At 36.7% G+C, this 20,400-nt stretch overlaps 1 protein-coding gene across 1 annotated transcript; it reads right to left on the minus strand.

The window, feature by feature from the left end:
• Positions 1–8,009: 8,009 nt before the first annotated feature.
• On the minus strand, positions 8,010–17,657 carry LOC114033941 (interstitial collagenase-like). The gene is made up of 10 exons (XM_027849598.1): positions 17,499–17,657; positions 16,863–17,107; positions 16,596–16,744; positions 16,384–16,509; positions 14,852–15,013; positions 14,524–14,641; positions 12,126–12,259; positions 10,706–10,868; positions 9,090–9,193; positions 8,010–8,726 (listed from the first exon to the last, which is right to left on the minus strand). Exons 1-10 carry the CDS (start codon positions 17,595–17,597, stop codon positions 8,617–8,619), a joined length of 1,410 nt encoding a protein of 469 aa, XP_027705399.1. The 5' UTR covers positions 17,598–17,657; the 3' UTR covers positions 8,010–8,616.
• Positions 17,658–20,400: the final 2,743 nt, after the last annotated feature.

Below are 20,400 nucleotides of genomic sequence, written 5' to 3' on the forward strand. Positions count from 1 at the left end.
ACACCATATCTGGTTGCCAAATCCTGCCATTTCTACTTTGACAACATATCTCACGTCTAGCTCCTTCTCTCTATTCATAGTGTTCATACCTTTGTTTGGGGCCTCTTGCCTCACTTCTTGCCTAGATAATTACAACAGCTTCCCAATTGGTTTTCTTGTCTCAAGTTTCTCCTTAAAAGCTCTAGTCTATCCTACTTACTGATGCCCAATTAATTTTATTTAAACATTGATCTGAAAATGCAACACCCCATACTCAACCACCTCCAGTGTCTTCCTATTGTTTCTAGAATCAAATATAAATGTCTTGGTTTAGTTTTGAAAGCCCCTTTGCGATTGTTATTTCCAGCCTCATTACTTATTACTTTCCTTCCCACATTCTGCAATATAGCCAACCTGGCTTTCTCTCTGTTCCTCACATACAATATTGCATTTTTACATTTCTTATCAATGTTCCTTTGCACTAGCTGTCCTAAATGCCTGAAATGCACTCCCATCTTACATTTGCCTCATAAATTCCCTTTCTTCTTTCAAGATACACCATCTTCTATGTGAAGCTTTTTCTTATTTCCCCAACTACCAGTGCTCTCCTTTGAAAATTACCTTATATTTGACTTTTTATGCCTATTCCTTTTATATCCATGCTAAATATACTTAAATATATACTTGTCTCCTCCACTAGAATATATATGTATGTGTATATATACACATATATGTATATATGTATGTGTATGTGTGTGTATACACATACATATTTTCCCCCCTTCCCCCTCCCAACTGGGAATTATTTCATTCTTTGTAATTGTATCCCCTGCACCTAGCATAATACTTGGCACATGATAGGTAAATAATAAATATTTATTGATTGTTTTAAGTACAGTCAAATGTGGCTATTCCAATGCAAATACTCAGGTAAATCTCAGGTCTCCAAGTTAGGGGTGGGATAGAGGGGTGGACCAAAGGGAAAGTCAGTTCCTTAGGCTACCTAATTGGAAGATAAAGCTATAATCTTGGAAGACTATATCCCAGCCCAAATTCCTGCAGGAGGAGGGTATAAGAGGGAGCCAATTTCTAATGCAAACCTTCAAACCTTGCCAGATAGCCGTAATTGTAGTTACATTAAAATTCATTAAGAAAAACAGCAGCTGAAGAGCTTTATCAGGAAACTTCTGAAGGTACTGGAACCATTGAATCATAGAGTTAGATGGAATCTTAAAGGTCTCTTATATATTAATATTTCTATCCATATCTCTATAAATGAATCCTTTCTCCAGCATCCCTGAACAAGGTCATCTAGCCTTTGAATATATCCAGTGAAAACATATTCTCACGTTCTATTTGGGGACAATTCAGTTAGGAAGTTCTACCTCATACGTTAGCCATCTGGGTGGCATAGTAGAGAATGCCAGCCCTGGAGTCAGGAGGACCTGAATTCAAATCTGTCCTCCGATACTCACTAGCTGTGTGACCCTGGGCAAGTCACTTAACTCTGGATGCCTCAGTTTCCTCATCTATAAAATGAGCCAGAGAAGGAAATGGCAAACCACTCCAGTATTTTTGCCAAGAAAACACCAAATGGGGTCACAAAGAATTGGGCACGAGTAAGACAACAACAAGAACTTCATACATGCCTTAGAGGTACCAAGCTGGTACGGTGGATAGAGTACTGGAGTCAGGAAGATCTGCATTCAAATCTAGCCTCAGACAATTATTAGCTAGGTAACCCTAGACAAGTCACTTAATCTCTGTTTGCCTCAGTTTCTTCAACTGTAAAAATGGGGATTATAACAGCATTTGATTTCAGGGTTGATGCGAGGATCAAATGAGATAATAATTGTAAAATGTACTTAGCATAAAGCCAGGTACGTAGTAGGCACTGTATAAACGCTTATTTCCTTTCCCTGTTGAAATCTGCCTTCTTATAATTTCTATTAGTCTTATATCCTCTGTCCCGGCACAGGCTCCTCTTCTAGACCCCAATCCCAGACCAGACAATGCTTAACATACCATTAAGACATCCACCTGGGCCTTCTTGCTACCTTCCCTGCCACTATCATCTCAATTTTCATCTCAGTGCTGATGACTCTTATATCTTCTTGTCTAACCCCTAATGTTTCTCTCTACTTCACTGTGTGACTCCAAGTGCCTTTTAGACATCTTGAAATGGATGTCTTGTACACACCTTAAATTCAACAGGTCCAAAACTGAGCTCATTATCTTTTCCCCAAAACCACCCCCTCTTCCAAACTTTCTTATTATTGTGAAGAGCACTACCATCCTCCCAGTCACCCAGGCTTATGCCTAAGCGTCATCTTTGACTTGTCCCTCTCTCTCACTCCCATACCCAATCACTTGTCCTGTCTTTTCTACCTTCTTAACACCTCTGGTATACATGCCCTTCTCTTCTCTGACACTGTCATCACCTTGGTCCAAGCCTTCAACATCTCATTCCCGGATTATTATAACAACCCACTGGTTGGTTTCCCTCCCTCAGATCCCTTCCCATTCCCAGCTATTCTCCACTCAGCTGTCAAATTGATCTTCTTCACTCTAAAAACTGACCACGTTTTTCTTTCAATTGTGTCTTCATAACCCCATTTGGGATTTTCTCCACAAAGATACTGGGGTTGTTTGTCATTTCCTTCTCCAGCTCATTTTACATAGGAGGAAACTGAGGCAAACAGTTAAATGACTTGCTGAGGGTCACACAGCCAGCAAGTGTCTGAGGGCAAATGTGAATGTAGGTCTTCCTGACTCTAGGCCTGATGCTCTATCCACTGTGCCACCTAGTTGTCTCTGACCATATTACCCACCTACATATATTCACTCTACTCCAGTGATTCGGTGGCCTATTACCTCAAAGATCAAATATAAAATCTTTTGTTTGACTTTTAAAGCCCTTACAAATCTCTAACCTGAGCCCTTCTTACCTTTCCTGTCTTGCACCTTATTCTCCTTCAAGTACTTTGCAATCCTGTAATACAGACCCTGATGTTCCTTGAAAACAGTACTCCATTTCCCAACTCAGAGAGTTTTCCCTAGCTGTCCTCCATACCTGGAATACTCTCATCTCCATTTCCAAGCTTAATGGAATTACTCCAAGTCTCAGTAAGTTCTATCTTTTATTAGAAACCTTTTCCCAATCTCAAAACTAATGCCTTCACTCTGAAATTACCCCCAATTTATCTTGTCTATATCTTGTTTATACATACTTGTTTGCATGTTGTTTTTCCCATTAGATTGTGAGCTGTTTGACAGAAGGGATTATCTTTGTATTCCCACTTAGCACAATGCCTTGTACATAGTAGGCGCTTTATAAATGCAAGTTAATTGACTAACCATGCACATATTGTTTTCCTCCCCACCCCCACCTCTGATTTCTCTCTCTTTCTTTGAGCACAGTAATAAACTCAATTCTACTATTGCTTCTGGAAAGGATATGTTTAATTCACCAGAGCTGATACTCATCAACCCAAAATTTCCTTCCCTCACCTCCAATCTCTTATGTGTGGTGTTTCTTCTTATTAAAATATAAGTTTCTTGAGGGCAAGGACTATTTTGTTTTTGCATTTATATTACTAGCATTTACTATAATTTTTTACATATAGCAAACAATTAGCAAATGCTTATTAGATTAGATTGTGGAAATAGAGTTAGAAAATAAAGATGGAAGCTGAGATCATATTTTCAAGGTTCAGGAATGTCAGGAAAACAAAGTTAGACTTTATTTAGCAAGTAATTGGTGGAGCCATTGAATGTTGTTGAGTTGTGATTTAGGAATCAATCTTGAATGAGAGATGATAACAGAAAAGCTAAATAGACGATGATATGCTACATGAATATAATGGAATATTATTATACTATAAAAAATCAGGAATATAAAGAATATAGAAAAGCACGGGAAGACATGAATCAATGCAAAGTGAAGTAAGAAGAACTAGGAAAAAATATGACTATAATATAAATTGTAAAAAGTAACAACAAATAAATAAAACCTAAACCCTGTAAAATTATAATTACCAAACTTGACCCTAAAGTAAATATGAGAATGCACCTTTATCCTCCCTTTCAGTGACAGAGGACTATGGATATAAAACAATGCATATGATATCAGACTTGGTTGACATACTGATTAATTTTGCTAAAGTATTTTTTTCTCCATTTTTTTTCTTTTCGTTCTTTGTTAGAAGGAATGGCTCCTTTGGGAGAACAAGGATGCATTGAGAAATGAAAGTAATATTAAAATAAAAGATACCCATAACTTTTTAGAAGCTTTAATGATAGAATTTTAATCATTGGCAAAGGTCTATTAGAAATATTGTGAGGGCAAGGAAGGAAAGAGGTCTCCACAGAATCCGTTCATGTCAAAACACATAGATGGCCGCCTAATCTTCCAGGATTCACTGCAACCCTCTCTGTATTTTAACTTACTCAACTGTGAAATAAAGGTTGTTGGGACCAACGGTTGCCTCCACAGTCACTTCTGGCACTAAATCTATGAGCTTATGATCTTTTTCATCTTTCCACTAATGCAGTTTGTCTGGAATGAATAATTAATGAAAAAACAAATATGAAGCCTTCATTAAATACTGGGAATACAAATAGAAAAGCAAGACAGTCCCTGATAGCAAGTAGCTCATATTCTATTGCTGTGGCACAACACATACAAAAGGTGTTGGCTTTAGGGTGAATGGAGAAAGGACTAGTGCCACTCAAAAGCAGATGGTGGTACATTTTCTTCAGTGATATTTCCATTAATAAAACCATATCTGTTTCTGGTGTTGAGCCATTTGTTAGTGCCGAAGGACTTTGATAGTGAGAACATTATTTAGTACCAAGTAAACAGTGCCATATTTCAAATTATACTACAAAATAACAAGTGTCAAAAGAATATGGCTCTAGTTAAACAAACAAACAAAAAAAAAAGAAGTCAACCAGTAGAACAGCTTAAGTTCACAAGACTCAGAAGCAATTGAAAACAGTCCCATAATGTTTGATAAATCCAGGGACAGAAACTACTGGAGTTAGAAACTGGTGGGACAATTGGAAAGAAAGCTAAATCAGCCTTTATTGAATATGGGTGTGTCCTTAGAGGGAGGTGATTAAAAGAAGCTATAGAATAAAAGCCTATAGTCACTTTCTAATCTCTGAAGTCCTTTCCCCCAATCTTGGGGTTTAAAATAAACCAAAGAAAATTTTATCAATAAATATTATTATAATTCAACAAAAGCTGAATAAAGTTTAAATAAAACTATTCTAACCTCCCATGGACAAAAGAATGTGTCAGTGAGTCAGCAGTTTTAGCTGGGAGAAAGTTCGAGGAGAATTTTCTCTCCTATTGTTCCATCTCAGGGCCAAATTCAAGGAAACTTCCACTGAAGAGAGCAGTTGGGAGACACTAGCTCTACTCTTACTATAGTAGAGGCCAGATAGAGGGAGTAACTAGTTTTCCTCTTCAACCACTCAGCTACCTGGGTCTCCCACCCAGCCCTGCCCTTATAATCACTATTTCACATGATATATTTTTGGTAGATACGAAGGGTTTTTGTCAGACAATATATCCCACATATTTGTCTTCCAAGAACCTTTTGAGGTCTAGCTATTGGATATGTGGAATGAATAACACTTATCCAGTAAATACATAGCCCCTATTAACGAGAGTAAACTCATTATGTTCTCTGTCCACGAACCTCATTTATACTCTACATTTTAGTTTCATTTGGATTATCTTCATGGAAATAGTAAACAAAACAAGATACTGGTCCAGAAACTATGAACTATTTATATTTTCTTCTAGTACATTTTTCTTTCCTGTTTATCTCCAAGGATTTTCTTTCCTGTTTTCACCAAAGATTTTTTTTTAAAAGTATTAGGTTAAAATAACCTTATACAGTCTCAAAGATAAAGATGATGGTTAAACTGCATGATGAAATTTGGAGCATCTTTTGGTGAAAGTCAGGAAAAACTTGTCCAGGAAAAAGGGATGTCAGCAGTGTCAGGTGCTAAGGAGAAGTCACAAATGGTGAGGACTACATTGGTTTTTCTATTTAGGAAAACTGACCATCATATCCAACCACTAAGATAAAAAGAAAAAGTCTTTGTAACATATATGTACAAATATGTGAAGTCATGCAAAACAAATTCTTACATTGGCCGTGTCCCTGATATACATGTCTGGGGCAGCAAGGTGGCAGAGTGGATATAGGGCCTGGCCTAGAATGAGGAAGACCTTGGTTCAGATATGACTTTGAACACATCCTAGCTTTGTGACCCTGGGTAAGTCACTTAATCTCCATTTGTCTCAGTTTCTCATCTGCAAAAGGGGGATAATATCATCTACCTCCCAGGGTTGTTATGAGGATCAAATGAGATAATAATTGTAACTTCTGTTTTTTGGGGGTATAGACCCAGTATATTGTTGAGTCAAAAAGAATCCATAGTTTAGTAACTTTTGTAACGATAGTTCCAGAAAAATTTGTTTTTTTCCAGAGTGGCTGGACCAATTCACAGTTGTATCAACAGGGACAAATAGAGTCTATTTTCCTGTAGCTTCTCCAACATTTTTCATTTTTCCCTTTTTGCCAACTTTTCCAAACTGATGGGTGTGAGGTGAAGCCTCATGGTTGCTTTAATTTGCATTTCTTTAGTTATTAGTGATGTGGAAGATTTTTTCATATTGGCTATTGAAAACTTAGATTTCTTCCTCAGAAAACTGGCTTTAACTATTTATGAATTGGGGTATGGCTCTTACTCTATATGATTCAATTAGTTGTTTAAATACTTTGAGAATGAGATCTTTATCAGGAAGATTTCCCACAATGGTTTTCCTCCTTTCCTTCTAACTTTGGCAGCATTGTTTTTGTTTGTGCAAAACCTTCATTTTATGCAACTAAATTTTACACTTTATCTTCCATAATTTTCTTTGTGCTGTGTTTGTCATGAACTATTACCCTATCCAAACACATGAAAAGTAATTTCTTCCTTGTTAATCTGTTTTTTAAAAATTATGTCCTTATGAAGTTTATTTGTTCATCCATATCTAGTTTCTGCCATACCACTTTCTAGTTTTCCCAGCAGGTCAAAGAGTAAGTTACCCCAATGCCTTACCCCAGTACTCAGTACACTGTTGAAACTCCTTCCTCCTGTACAGTCTTTGGTTTATTCAAACACCAGGCTACTGCATTTGTTTTCATCTGGATATTGTGAACTGACATGTTCCACTAATCAACCTCTCAATTTCTTAACCAAGTACAACTTGCTTTGATGATGACTGCTTTGTACCACAGTTTGAGATTTGGTATACTTAGTCCCTCTTCTTTGCTACTTTGTTTTCATTATTTCTCTTGAGATTCTTGACATTTTCTTCCTCCAAATTGATTTCATTATTATTTTTTCTAGTCTGTAGATAATCCTCTGGTAATTTGATTGATATGGCACTGAGTAAATATGTTGATTGATGTAGTATTATCACTTTTATTATATTGTCTCAACTTTCTCACGAGTAATTAATATTTCATTTAAGTCTAACTTTATGTCCATAAATAGTGTTTTATAGCTGTATTCATATAGTTCCTATATGTGTGCCTTTTTAGGTCAATTCTCAAGTATTTTACATAGTGTGTTAAATGGAATTTCTCTTCCTATCTATTCTTGCTGAGTTTTATTGATAATATACAAAAATGCTCATGACTTACGTGGATTTATTTTATGTCTTGCTAAATATTGATATTAATTCCCCATTAATTCTCCAGTAATTTCCCTATTCATTTCTTTCAGTCAGTTCTATTTTTATTGTTGTTTTGTTTGAGATCATGATTGTTAATCCTGCCTTTTAGAGTTCAGCTGTTACATAATAGATTTTGAACCAGTTCCTTATATTAACTCTGTGTGAATCTTTCAATTTAAATGTGTTTCTTGTAAACAGTCTATCACTGGATTCTATTCTATGATAGAACACTGGTTCTATCAAGAAAATACAGAAGAAGCCGGCCACTTAAAAAAATACCACAAACTTTCATTTTAATTAATCAATATTTATTGAGCATCTACTATGTAAAACATACTGCTGGATGTCTTCTGCAACAAAGCGGTACCTGCCCACTTTCAATGTTTATTAAATGGGGGAAGTGGATCTAGTTTTGTTCCAAATACAAACTCCTTCACTTTCAGAAACAAGTAAAGGTGCTATCCATTGTGTTACAGAGATAACAGTAGTGACCTATGACCCACCACTAGTAAGAACTGTTTTTCTCATATTAGTGATTGATAGTAACAAATTGTTCACATGTGCTGGCTCATTCTCTCTTGTGGCCAAGGCGTGAGTTTTTGACACTGATATTCAGGAACAAGATCTCAATATTTAAATGAAAAGTTCTTTAACTATATTATTTCAGTCTCCTGGACACAATGGATTTCCTAATATTAAGACAATAACAATACTAAGAATATACAAGACATTTAACAAACCGTGGTTCTAAGTTCCTACTCCCACTCCCTCCCCAACCCCCCTGCCCATCCCTCAACAACTTCTCAGGTACAAAAAAAGCTACTAAATACTGAAAAATCTGGCTCTTTTAGAAAACATCTTCTCAGTGCTTACAAAGTATCTTGTAATCTTGCTCAGTAGTTTCCACAGTTAAACCAGCTGTTGGCCTTCAAAACAGCCACAACTCTCTTGTTTTGGGGTTCGAATTTAAACTGCCTTGTTCTACTGAAGAAATACAAGAACTCTAGAAATTGAAAGAAATATTTATTAGATAAATTTCGGTTTTCCATCTGAACGACTTATCAACAGGGAGTAGAGAATGACCATATAGTCTCAGTGTTTTCATTAGCTATGTAAACTTAGAAAAGCAATTTAACTTCTCTGGACATCAGCCTCCTCATCTGTAAAATGAAAGGGCTAGGCTAGGAGGGAGACCTGTAAGGTTCATTTCAGTTTTAACACTATGATACTATGAAAACCCAAAATTTGTTACTGAAGTATCTTTTGTTTAGCAAAGGAAGAACCATTTTTCTATTAGCAACAACAAAATAGGGAATTAATGTTTCCTAGTTTGGGAGGATTGTTATAAAAATGGCTCCCCACTTACCATTGTCATTGATAACAGCATCAACTTTGCTCCCAATTCCAGGAAAGTCATTTGTTATCAGTTTTGGATAACCTGCATCCATAGATCTTCTCCGTTCATTATATCTGATCAGGAAAAATGTTACATGTATAAATATAAGAAGATAAAACTAACCAAACAACCAATGAAATGGCCTAATAAAACCATTATGATGTTCATCACCAGCTAAATGTACATATACACACATATACATATACACTATAGAAACATGTTACTGAATATGTTATATGCCTAATGAAAGTAGTTGACCTACATTTGGTTTCATCAGAGCCCTTCCAGCTCTAATCCTGGTACGATTTCATGAACTTAAGTCCCTGGGTATGTTCCACAGTATGGCCTGCTTAAATGAAATGCCATGAGAAACAAGACATCTCTTTCTGCAATGCCTCTAGGAAGCTAATTGCATTCAGCTTCATCTCTCAAGAGACAGGATATAATAAATGGAAAGGAACACTGGAGATAAGAGTCCTGGGTTCCTTTCCCAGCTCTGTTGCTAACTCCTTCTATGAACTTGGAAAAAAAAAAGTTATTTCAGGTTGGACTGAAGATTGGACTGTATTATCTCTATATTATATTATTATATTATATATTATAATTTAATATATTATATATAATAATATATTATCTCTATATTATCCCTAAAATGCCTATCAGCTTAAAAAATTCTATGATTCTTTTGCAGGTCTTCTTCTATCAATCAATAAGCATTTATAAAGTTCCTACTGTGAGATGAGCACTGTGCTGGGTGCTGGAAATACAAAGGCATAAAATGAGAGTCCCTACTCCAAAGAGTCTTACAGTTTTGCAGTCTCCCTCATCTCCTGGGACTTAACCAGGACCAACATTTGGTTTCTGATAACTGATCAGACTCCGGATAGCACTTGATGGACTATAGAAATGTTGGAGTGATCACTTTTCCTAATAATCCATTCACTTACTGAGAGATGTCATACATGGATCTTGTCATGTCACTCCTTTGTTCCAAAATCCTTAGTGGCTCTTTCCTGCCTTTGCTCATAATTTAGGGCATTCTATTCTCTGAGGCCTTCCTTCTTGACAGCTTTATTTTGTACATAAATTAAGCCCTTCCACACACTCTCTGCTCCAGAATATACTCTGCTCTACGAACAAATGCCCCTTCTTTTTATGCCTGGAATGTTTACGCTTCTGTGGAATTCCTATCTACTTTAAAATGCCCAACTCAGATGTTGCCTTCTACAGGAAACCTTCCCTGATTCATTCTATCAAGGAATGAACTTTCCCCTCAGACCTCACAAGGCACTTTGTTTTATACCTCTCTTCTATTGTTAACCTATAATATTATGTAATAAATCATCTCTATTAGTGAATTACAGTGTCAGCTTTAAGCTCTGTGATGGCAGAAGCCATATCTTATCTAAACTTTTTATTTCCCACAGTCCATAGAACAGTGCTCTGCAGACAGAAAACACCTGATGTTTGCTGAATGAATAAATGAATGAATTTCTAATCTTACATTGATAATGGTTAAATAGACATCTCTCTATTAAATCCAAGACTGAGCCAACTCTTTAAGATTTCCAAATGTGGATTCTTACCTCCAGTACTTGTTCTCTACAAAGAAATATGTTTTTCCAGTGTATCCATCAGAAAAAGCAGCATCAATTTTCTTTACGGTTGCAGGAAAACCAAAAGTGCTGTAGATGCTCTTGGGGTAACCTGGCAACACATACTGTCCTTGGGTGACCCAATACTTGTTACCTATAAACCAACAATCTTTTATGAGAAGATTTTCCCTAGGATCCAGTTGATAATAAATACAGGCACACCCCAAAAGACCACTTCCCCTACCAACATTTCACAATAACATTGCTAATAACCAAAGCCTACCAATTTGGTCAGTTACTCATTTATAGCATCATTCCTGTGGAACTAATTGCCCTTATGTAACATTGTTTTGCCTAAGATCATGATTTTATTAGTTTATCTAACTAATTTATAATAGTAGATGTGGTTTGTCTATCATTTCTCACTTTTCACCTCTAAAAGGTAGACGGAAACGGAGCTATTCTAAGGTCAGCTTCACAAAGGGTATGCACATTACAGAATCACAGAATCTCCGAGGTATAATGTACTTAAAAGAGCATCTAGTTCAAAGCACATCTGGAAAAGATAGAGTCAATGTATATGAGTTATAGTAGCTGACCTTATATTATAAAATCAGAATATCTCTCACGTTATGAAATATACTCTTATTACTAAAGTAGCAATTAAAATGGCAATTAAAAACAACATAAAATCCAGTATGTACACATACACACACACACACACACACACACACACACACACATATACACCCCATAGGCCAATAGACTAGTTTCACGGTCTCTTTCATGCCTAAGCTGAACTATTCAATGCTCTTCCTTAACATTCCAACTATAAGATAGAATCAAACATCTTATCTTTTTTTACATATGCCGACATCTGACTAGCTACTAGTAGCCAGATATTTGCCATCCCCACAGCCTGTGGCCGGGTATATGACTGTGGTTGAGTCAGAGAAAAACAAATCATTGGTCCTATCCAATTTGCAGCTGTTCATTCTACACCTATGTGCTAATTAGTGGGGTACCAGCAGCATGAGAACCATCATTAAGGGATTAGATAGTCTACATCTTTTTGTTCCATGCCTTGTTGATCTGACTCCAGTCTCTAGATTTTCTGCTTGAGTTCTCACTCCATGTCCGGGATGTTTTTCAATAAAGGGAATAGCATGCAAATTTGTGTTACACAATTCCAATGACAAAAACAGAAAAGCTACACATGTCACCATTCAATAAGGATGAGTCACAAACACCTTGTGCCATTTTGTTTGTGATTGGTAAACTCAGAATGGTTCTAGTGGTCTGGATTAAATCTTTGGGTGAAATCCCATGGATGAAAAAGAACAAAGCCACCCTCCCTCCTTGGTCCAATATTACCACGTGGAAGGATTGAGTGGAAAATCTGAAGCATTACCCTTGAAGAATTTGACCAAGTCTCTTTCTGCATCTTCATAAGCAGCTTCAATCCCACTTGGGAGGCTTGGCCAGAACAGAGAAATGAAATTGACTTCTGCCTCTGAATCATAGGGGTTCTTACGAAGATAGAACCTGATTTGAGAGAAAGGTGAGAAAATTTGATCTAATTGTAAGCAATCACAGATGCCCAATTATCTCAGTCCTGGATATGATTTCACATTCTCTGTTATAATGAAAACATCCTGATTGATTAACAAACTTTTCATGAAGAAACAAATGAATGGGTGTTCTTTAATCTCTTACCTTCCCTTTTCTTAAACTTCTTTCTATGGTAATAGATTATTTGAAGCTGTAACACAAGCAATGGATCAAGGGGTGAAATTGTATCTCCACCATAATACCTGTGGAGCTTGGTTAGATCAGTCTACCACATACTGCCACCATTGAGTAGCTTTAGGGAGTTGTCTTTTTGCCTTCCTCCAGATGTCCTTTCCTCTATCTGTTCCTTTTACTTTAAGCAAAACATCCCCATTTCCTCATCTGTAAAATGAGCTGGAGGAGGAAATGGCAAACCACTCCAGTATCTTTGCCAAGAAAACCCCAAATGGGGTCATGAAGAATCAGACACAACTGAAAAATGCCTCAACAACAAAAGCTGATACATTGGATATGTTCAAGCTGTAAAACCGTAGGTGCTAAAATGAGAAGCACTACTTAAATATGATGAGGTAAAAAAGGAATGTTTTATTCCCCAAACTACAAATGTCCTTTCTTTTCTACACAAAGCAAGCACTTGTTTTTGAAAAGAATTAATCATTGTCTGAGGACATGGGCAATGGCAAAATGGAAAGGGCATTAGACTGACAGTCAAAATATCTGGGTTCTAGTCCTGGCTCCACTACAAACTTTCTATGTGACCTTAGATATTCAAAATAAGTCTCTGGATCTAAGTTTTCCCATCTATAAAATGAGAGGGTTGAGTTAGGTGGACTCAAGTGCCTTCTAGTCCTACCATTCATGCTGTGACTCTCTGGCAGCTGTTTTTGCCTGTAGATACATTTCAACAACACAAGTATTTAGATGATTTCTAACCTACGGAGAGGCTTTCCCCCATAGTAACAGTTTAGGTTGGTTTTAAATAACCCCCACTCTGGCAGATTCATATCCAGATTTCTCTTTAATAATCAGATATAATATAAAAGCAATTTTAAAATATTTTGAACCAGTAACTCTGGATTTAAAGTCAGAGGATCTGTTTTCCTACCCTGGCTCTGCCTTTTCTACTTATGTGACTATAGGTAAGTCCTAAGTCAACCTTCTGGAGACTGATTTGTAATCTTCATTTGTAATAGATTAGATTAGATGATCTCATGGTCCTTCTGGCTCTAAATTCCAAGTTCTATGATTAAAGCAGTGGTACAATGGATAGTATAGAACTTGGAATCAGAAAGACTTGAGTTCAAATTCCACCTCAGACAATCACTAACTGGGTTACTCCAGGCAAGTAACAATTTGTCTCAAGCCTTGCTTTTCCTATCTGCAAAACAAAAAAAAAGAGTATAATAATAATATTTATCTGATAGGGTTGTTGTGAGGATCAAAGGAGATAATATATGTAAAGCACTTTGCAAAACTTAGAGTGTCGTGTAAATGTTATTGTTATTATTTATTGTTATTATTATTATCATATCATCATGACTCAATTCAACAAATATTTATTAAGTGCTTACTCTGTGCAGAGCTTTATGTTAGGAGCTGGAGATATAAAGATGAAAAACAATGTAGGATCTCCCCCCCAAAGACATTCAGCATGTATACTGCTAAGCATAATACAAATGGTCTGATAGGGATATTAGAAAGATGCTAACAAAGTGCCCTAAGAAAATTTGAGGAGAGAGAGATGACTTTTAGCTGAGAAACATGACCAGAAAACAATACTGCCACAAGATACACTATCAGTTTCTAATTCCAGATTTCTCATTCTTCCCTACCCTTATTAACTTTGTGAATTTGGACAAATCACAATCTCTCTGGGATTCAGTTTCTTTACTTATAAAATAAGGATTTAAACTAAATTTCTCCACATGTTAAGTCAGACCTGGGGTCAGACCTAGGTTGTTCAGTCACTAGAGACTTCTTATGTGACTTTTGGGCAAGTCATTTCAATACTCTCTCCTTTACTTTCTTCAGCTATGAAAATTAGAATAACACTACCTCTCCAAGTGCCTCTGAGGGTTATTTAAGGCTCAAAGACCATAAGGATGTGAAATTCATTTGAAAAGAGGCCATGTAAAACAAATACAAGGTATCTTCACTATTTTTACTAATAATCTTAATATATTAGCAATAACAATAAAGGAATCAAGGATACAAAGGAAATGTTACTGATGGTTAACCTGTCTTTGAAGAATATTTTTTCCCCCCGGATTGTGGTGGCAGCATCAAAGGTTAATTTTCTATCACAGGCGTGTGGTGTTGTTGGTCCTGTTGGCTGGATGGGATTATTGCCGGGCCCTAAAAGACAACAGGGATATTAATGCTACCTTGGAACACTGCATGCATGGACACACATAGAATGAAGGCATGATTTTTGAAATATGAGGCCACTGATTAATTTATAGGAAACCTTTTAGCCAACCTAAGTTGTTTGTGTGTGTGTATGTACGTATGTGTGCATGTACGTATGTGTGCATGTGTGTGAGAGATGCATATCTTTCTACTTACCATAGATGGCTTGAATACCATTAATATCATCCTGAGAAAGCTGGATATCATTGGTGTCACTGAAACCATAGCTGGGGAACATCAAGGCACCAATATCAGAGGAATGGGAAAGACCCAGAGAATGACCAAATTCATGAGCAGCAACACGGTACAAGTTATAATCTAAAGCAAAACAAAAAAAAAAACAAACCACAGTTGTGAGACACTGTAATTATGTTCCACTTCAAAGGCATCCTCTTAGGATGCAAAAGTCCACCTAGCTACACAAGGATAAGAAGAAATATATAGCACTTTTAGGTTTAATAATAACTGCTGTTTGTTTTAAAATTTACAAAACACTTCACATAGCAGTCTCACAAGAACTCTGTAACGTAGATACTCAAGCTCCATTTTATATGTGGGGAAACTGAGGCTTAGGTAAAGTGACTTGCTCTTGGTTTTACTCATGTGTAGCACTCTCTCTATATATATGCTATGTCAAGCTGCTTCTGAGACATGGTCAGAAACTTTTCAAAAGTTATGTAGTTCTTCTGAAGGAGTCTGTACTGCAATTATTATCATTGCTGAAAGGGATAAGGTATCCCTGAAGAAATGATGTTATCTTTATAGTAGCAGTCCTATCAGAGAGTGGTACATTAATGTGACTTGCAGTGCTGTAATCCCTACCATGGATCAGTCGGTACTATCACTGCCCAAGATGGAGAGCATTACTTCCCTGATAAATAAGAGGTTTTTCAAGAAAGTGTGATTCTTATTTTATTCTTGAAAATGCTTCCTTGAGGACCATTGCCAAAGAGAGGATTCTTAGAGAAAGAGACAAAAACGACTGAGATTTTAAGCGTGGGTCATTTAGGGGATAGTGGTGCCACTGAGATAGGGAACAGGATGGTTGTGTGCTAGAAGAGTGAAGAGATAAGATAAAGAGTCGGAGAACCAGGCGTAAGACCCAGCCCCGCCACTTTCCATTGGTGATTCTCTTCTCTGAATTTGCCTCCTCTTCTTTAGAAGAAGGTGGGTGAAGTTTAAATTACAGGGCTTACAGATGGAAGGGACCTTAGCCCTCCAGATGATACTATGTGAAGATCAAATGAAATAATTTCTATAAAGTACTTTGTGAACAATAGTTTATTACATAAATGTCAACTATTTGTTTTATTTTCTTACCACACCTATGGTCTATGTTGTGAGTACTAAATGAGATATTCGTAAAGCTACAGTTCTTGGCAAATAGTAGGCACTTAATAAATATTTATTCCCTTCCTTTCTTTCTTTATCATTTATTATTACTGCTACTATTCATAGAAACAATATAGTATAATGTATATGTTATATATATAATATATTTATATATATTATATACAATTATACATATAATATAGTATGTAGTATAATGTATAATATATTAAATCACTCTTAAATTTATAAAATCTCATTGACATAAAATGTCTATTTTAGCATATTTTTTCAGTCCAATCAACTAACATTACAGTGAGATGTGGGGAAAGGAAAGGAGGCATATTTGTCTGACTTACTTCTATGGTCTTTTGTCCATTCTTCACCTTCATCAAAATGAGCATCCCCTCCAATACCTGGGCCTGGTTGGAAGGCATGAGCAAGAATTCCATTGGGACCATCAAAGGGAGAATTGTCATAATGATCTGAAAGAAAAAAAGATTTAATTCAAGTCCTCCTCATTTCTCAGGTTAGGGAAAAAACAAACTAAACTAAAAGACCAGCTGGTTACCTCCATAGTAAAAAGAGATCTTTATATCTGCTTCACCCTGAGAGATCTTAGTGAATGTCAAGGGGGACACATCGCTCCAGACTTTAAATGCTTTCCTGATGGCATTGTCCACATCTTCCTTTGCTAAATCTGGTGTGTAGTTTTCAATGCTTAAAATGAAAAAGAAATGAACACAGACACCTTAGTAACTCCAGCTACACTGAAGCTATTTTATACATATGGTTTCTTTATAAACCCATTCTCATCCTGATGATCGAGGATCACTACCTGTAAGTAAGGTTTTTCTTTTCCCACTTAGGATTTCCTTCAGTGATGGCAAACTTAGACACATCAGGGACCCCACATCTAGGATTTTTCATCATCTTTAGAGTTTCAAGATCTGGCTTCCCAGTAACTTTCAACCCAAAAAATTTCTGCATTTTCTTGAGCTTCTCAACGACAGGGCTACTGTCTTTCTTCTTGGAAATTTTCACTCCCTCAGTTTTTAGGTCATAGAATTTCTCAAGATAGTTCTGAAGAAAGATAAAAAAATTTAAATATTAAATATGAGATATTTCCTAGATTTTCCTTAAAGAAATCTCAGAGCTTTGGTTTGGTCAGATGATATTTATACCCGGGGTGATGGGAGATACAGGCTGGAATAAGACTTTCAATTGTCTGTGAATTTAGAGTTTCTGATTCTTATTAGAAGTTCTCAGTTCCTTGGTCCCCTCTGACCTTGAATAGTTTAGTGGGTATTACACAAATAGCATTTCAGCAAGAAAAATCCTCCTAATTCTTATCACTGTGCTAAAGTCAGAATTCCATCTCCTCAAACTAGATCTCAGATTTTTTTCCATTCCTCCTCAAAATAATTAGCAAAGCAAAGACATAAAACTGTTGCAATGAAAAGCCAAGATTTACCTGGACGATTTCTAGGTCTTGCTGTTCGGTTTCCAAATGTGCAGGGAAGCAATGGGAGCCTGTGAGGCAGAGGATGAGTAGAGGGAGAAGGCTCTTCATTCTTGCCCTCTTCTATGTCTCAGGCTGATGCAGCAGCTCTTTACCTGCCTCCTGACCTACTCTCACTCTTCAAGAAAAGTGCTCTTTATATAGTATTCAGGGAGCCAAAAAGCTAGTATGTCTCTGACTCATATTTTATAACTTCCTCTGGATCAGCATTTTATCAGAAACAGTGACACAAACCCAGAGCAGGTTAAATGGTCAACTTCCATGGTGCAATCTTATGATTAATGCAAAACAGGATGTTTGTTAAAGAGGCAATCACATACAAAGTTACTTTCTTCTGTTCCTGTCTGTGCTATTTTGATAAAATTACTGTGTTTGTGAATCTTGTAGTTTATGTAAAACTTTCTGTATGTTTACGATGAACTTTGTTACTTTGGGAAACAGCCTCAAGCTATGACTTCGCTCCTTGTAGGCATTTCCATACACATTCTCCCTAGGTGAGAGGAAACAATGACTGCCAAATTATGGAATACACACTTCCCATAGTTAGACAAGGGAACCAAAGCACAATTCTCCAGACACTGTAATGAGTGTACAGTTCTCCAAGGTTTACAGAATCACAGAATTTAAGAGTTGGATGGAACCTCAGAATCCATCTAATCCAACCATACACAAAAAGAATACCCACTCTAATGCCCTCCTCCTCCTTATTATCATAGCTAACATTTTTATAGTGCTTAAAGGTCTGCAAAATGCTTAATATGGTTTATTTCATTTGATCCTCACAACAACCCTGTGAGAGAGATGCTATTATTATTCCCATTTTTTACAGACGAAGAAACTGAGACTGTCAGGAGTTATGTGACTAGCTAGAATCTGGGCAGGATTTGTACTCAGGATTTCTTGACTCTCAAGTTCAACACTCTATCTGTATCCCACATACCCAAAAAGGAAGTGGAACCAATTACCATTTGAAATAACCCTTTCTGCTTTTGGATAGCTCTAATTGTTGGAAGTGTTTCCTGACATCAAGCCTAGACTTGCCTCTTTGCAGCTTCCACCCCATAGCTTCTGGTTCGACCTATTGGGGCCAAAACCAACAAGTTTAAGCCTTCCTTAACAAGACAGCTCTTCAGACCTCTTCTAAATAGCTATTCTGTTCATTCTCACTTTACTCTAGGCTGAACATGCCCAGGTCTTTAACCATCCTGGTTGCCATCTTCTGGACCCTCAGCATCTTTTCAATGTCCTTAAACTCTCATGCCTAGAACTGAACAGAAAAGTCCAGGTGAACTCTGATAAGGGCACAGCATAATTAATATCATCTCCCTGTTCCTGGAAGCTAGGCACCTCTAAATGCAGTTCAAGATTGCATTACTTTTTTGACTGCCATGACACACTGCTAACTCATATTGAGCTTATAGTCAATGAGAATCCCAGATTTTCTTCAGAACAATTGTTGTCTAACTTTGCCTCCACTATCTCATATTTGTGAAGTTGAAATTTTTTATCTAGGTGCAAAAATTTATATGTATGCCTATTGGATTTTACCTTATTAGTTTTAGCAGCTCCATGATCTGGTTTGTCAAGATGGTTTTAGCTACTGATTGCATTAACCATCTCTCTCGGTTTGGTATCATCTGCAAAATTTGTGAGCATGTTCTCTATTCTTTAATAAAAATTACTGATGATAAATTTTTTAAAAATTACTGATAAAAAAGTTAAACATCACAAGGTCAACGATAGATTTTTGGGGTATTTTATTGGAAATCTCCTGCCACATTGACATTGAACCATTAGTAACTACATCAGAATCCAGTCATTCGATCATTTCCGAATGAAGCTGATTTTACTGTCCTCATCTCCCATCTCCATAAGAACAATTTGAGACACTTTAGCAAAAGCTTTACTAAAATCTAGTGAACTGTATTTACAGCATTCCCCTTCATCATCTACTTTACTAATCTTGCCAAAGAGAAATGAGAGTGAGTCTGGCAGGAGTTTTTCTTGAAAAAGTCATACTGGTTTTATGGAATCACTGCTTCTCTTTCTGGAGCAGCAATATGGCACAGTAGATAGAACACCTTGCCTATAATCAGGAAGACCTGAATTCAAGTCTGGCCTCAAACACTTGCTAGCTGTGTGACTCTGGGCAAGTCATTTAACTCAGTTTGCTTCAGTTTCTTTGTCTATGAAATGAGCCAGAGAAGGAAATGGCAAATCACTCAAACATCTTTGCCAAGAAAACCTCAAACGGGATCATGAAGAGCTGGACATGATTGAACAACAAGCTTCTCTTTCTAGATGTTTACCAACCATTTATTTAATTATCCATTTTAGAATTGTCCCATGAATTGAAGTCAAGCTTACTGATCTATAGTTTGCAGTTTTGGTTCCCTTCCCTTTTTTTGAAAATTAGGGCAACATTTTCCTTTTTCCAGTCTTGGAATTTTCCATTGCATTTTCCATGATCTTTCAAATATGACATGCAGAGACTCAACCATCAACTAGTTCTTGCAGAACCAGAGGAGTCACCTGGGTCAAGATACTTGGATTTATCAAGAGTGGCTAAGTGCTCCCTTTCTGTATCTTTACTTATCTTGGGTATTTTGTCATTTCCAGTTACATAAAAAAGAAATCCATTCTATATTTGAAAATATATGTTACCTCCCCTTGGGTCTCACTCACCCAACTCATGGTGCCACTGGCTAATTGAATCCCTAGAGAGATGGCCATTGTACTCCCAAGATTCTAAGAGTAACTCTATGGGTGGCTCTCCATCAAACACTAGGTCACAAGCCTCCACCAACGTGCTTTCCCTTAACAATCAACAGTAAGTTAGATTTTAAGCATATGG

Source organism: Vombatus ursinus, unplaced genomic scaffold, assembly GCF_900497805.2.
Source record: "Vombatus ursinus unplaced genomic scaffold, bare-nosed wombat genome assembly UNPS02007612.1, whole genome shotgun sequence".
NCBI classification, from domain to species: domain Eukaryota; kingdom Metazoa; phylum Chordata; class Mammalia; order Diprotodontia; family Vombatidae; genus Vombatus; species Vombatus ursinus.

Coding starts and splice junctions, on each gene's coding strand:
- LOC114033941 (XM_027849598.1), bottom strand. CDS start 17,597: ATGAAGAGCCTTCTCCCTCTACTCATCCTCTGCCTCACAGGCTCCCAT. Junction 16,745..16,862: donor AAGAAAAACCTTACTTACAG/GTAGTGATCCTC, acceptor TTTCATTTTAAG/CATTGAAAACTACACACCAG. Junction 9,194..10,705: donor GTAGAGAACAAGTACTGGAG/GTAAGAATCCAC, acceptor TTTCCTGATCAG/ATATAATGAACGGAGAAGAT.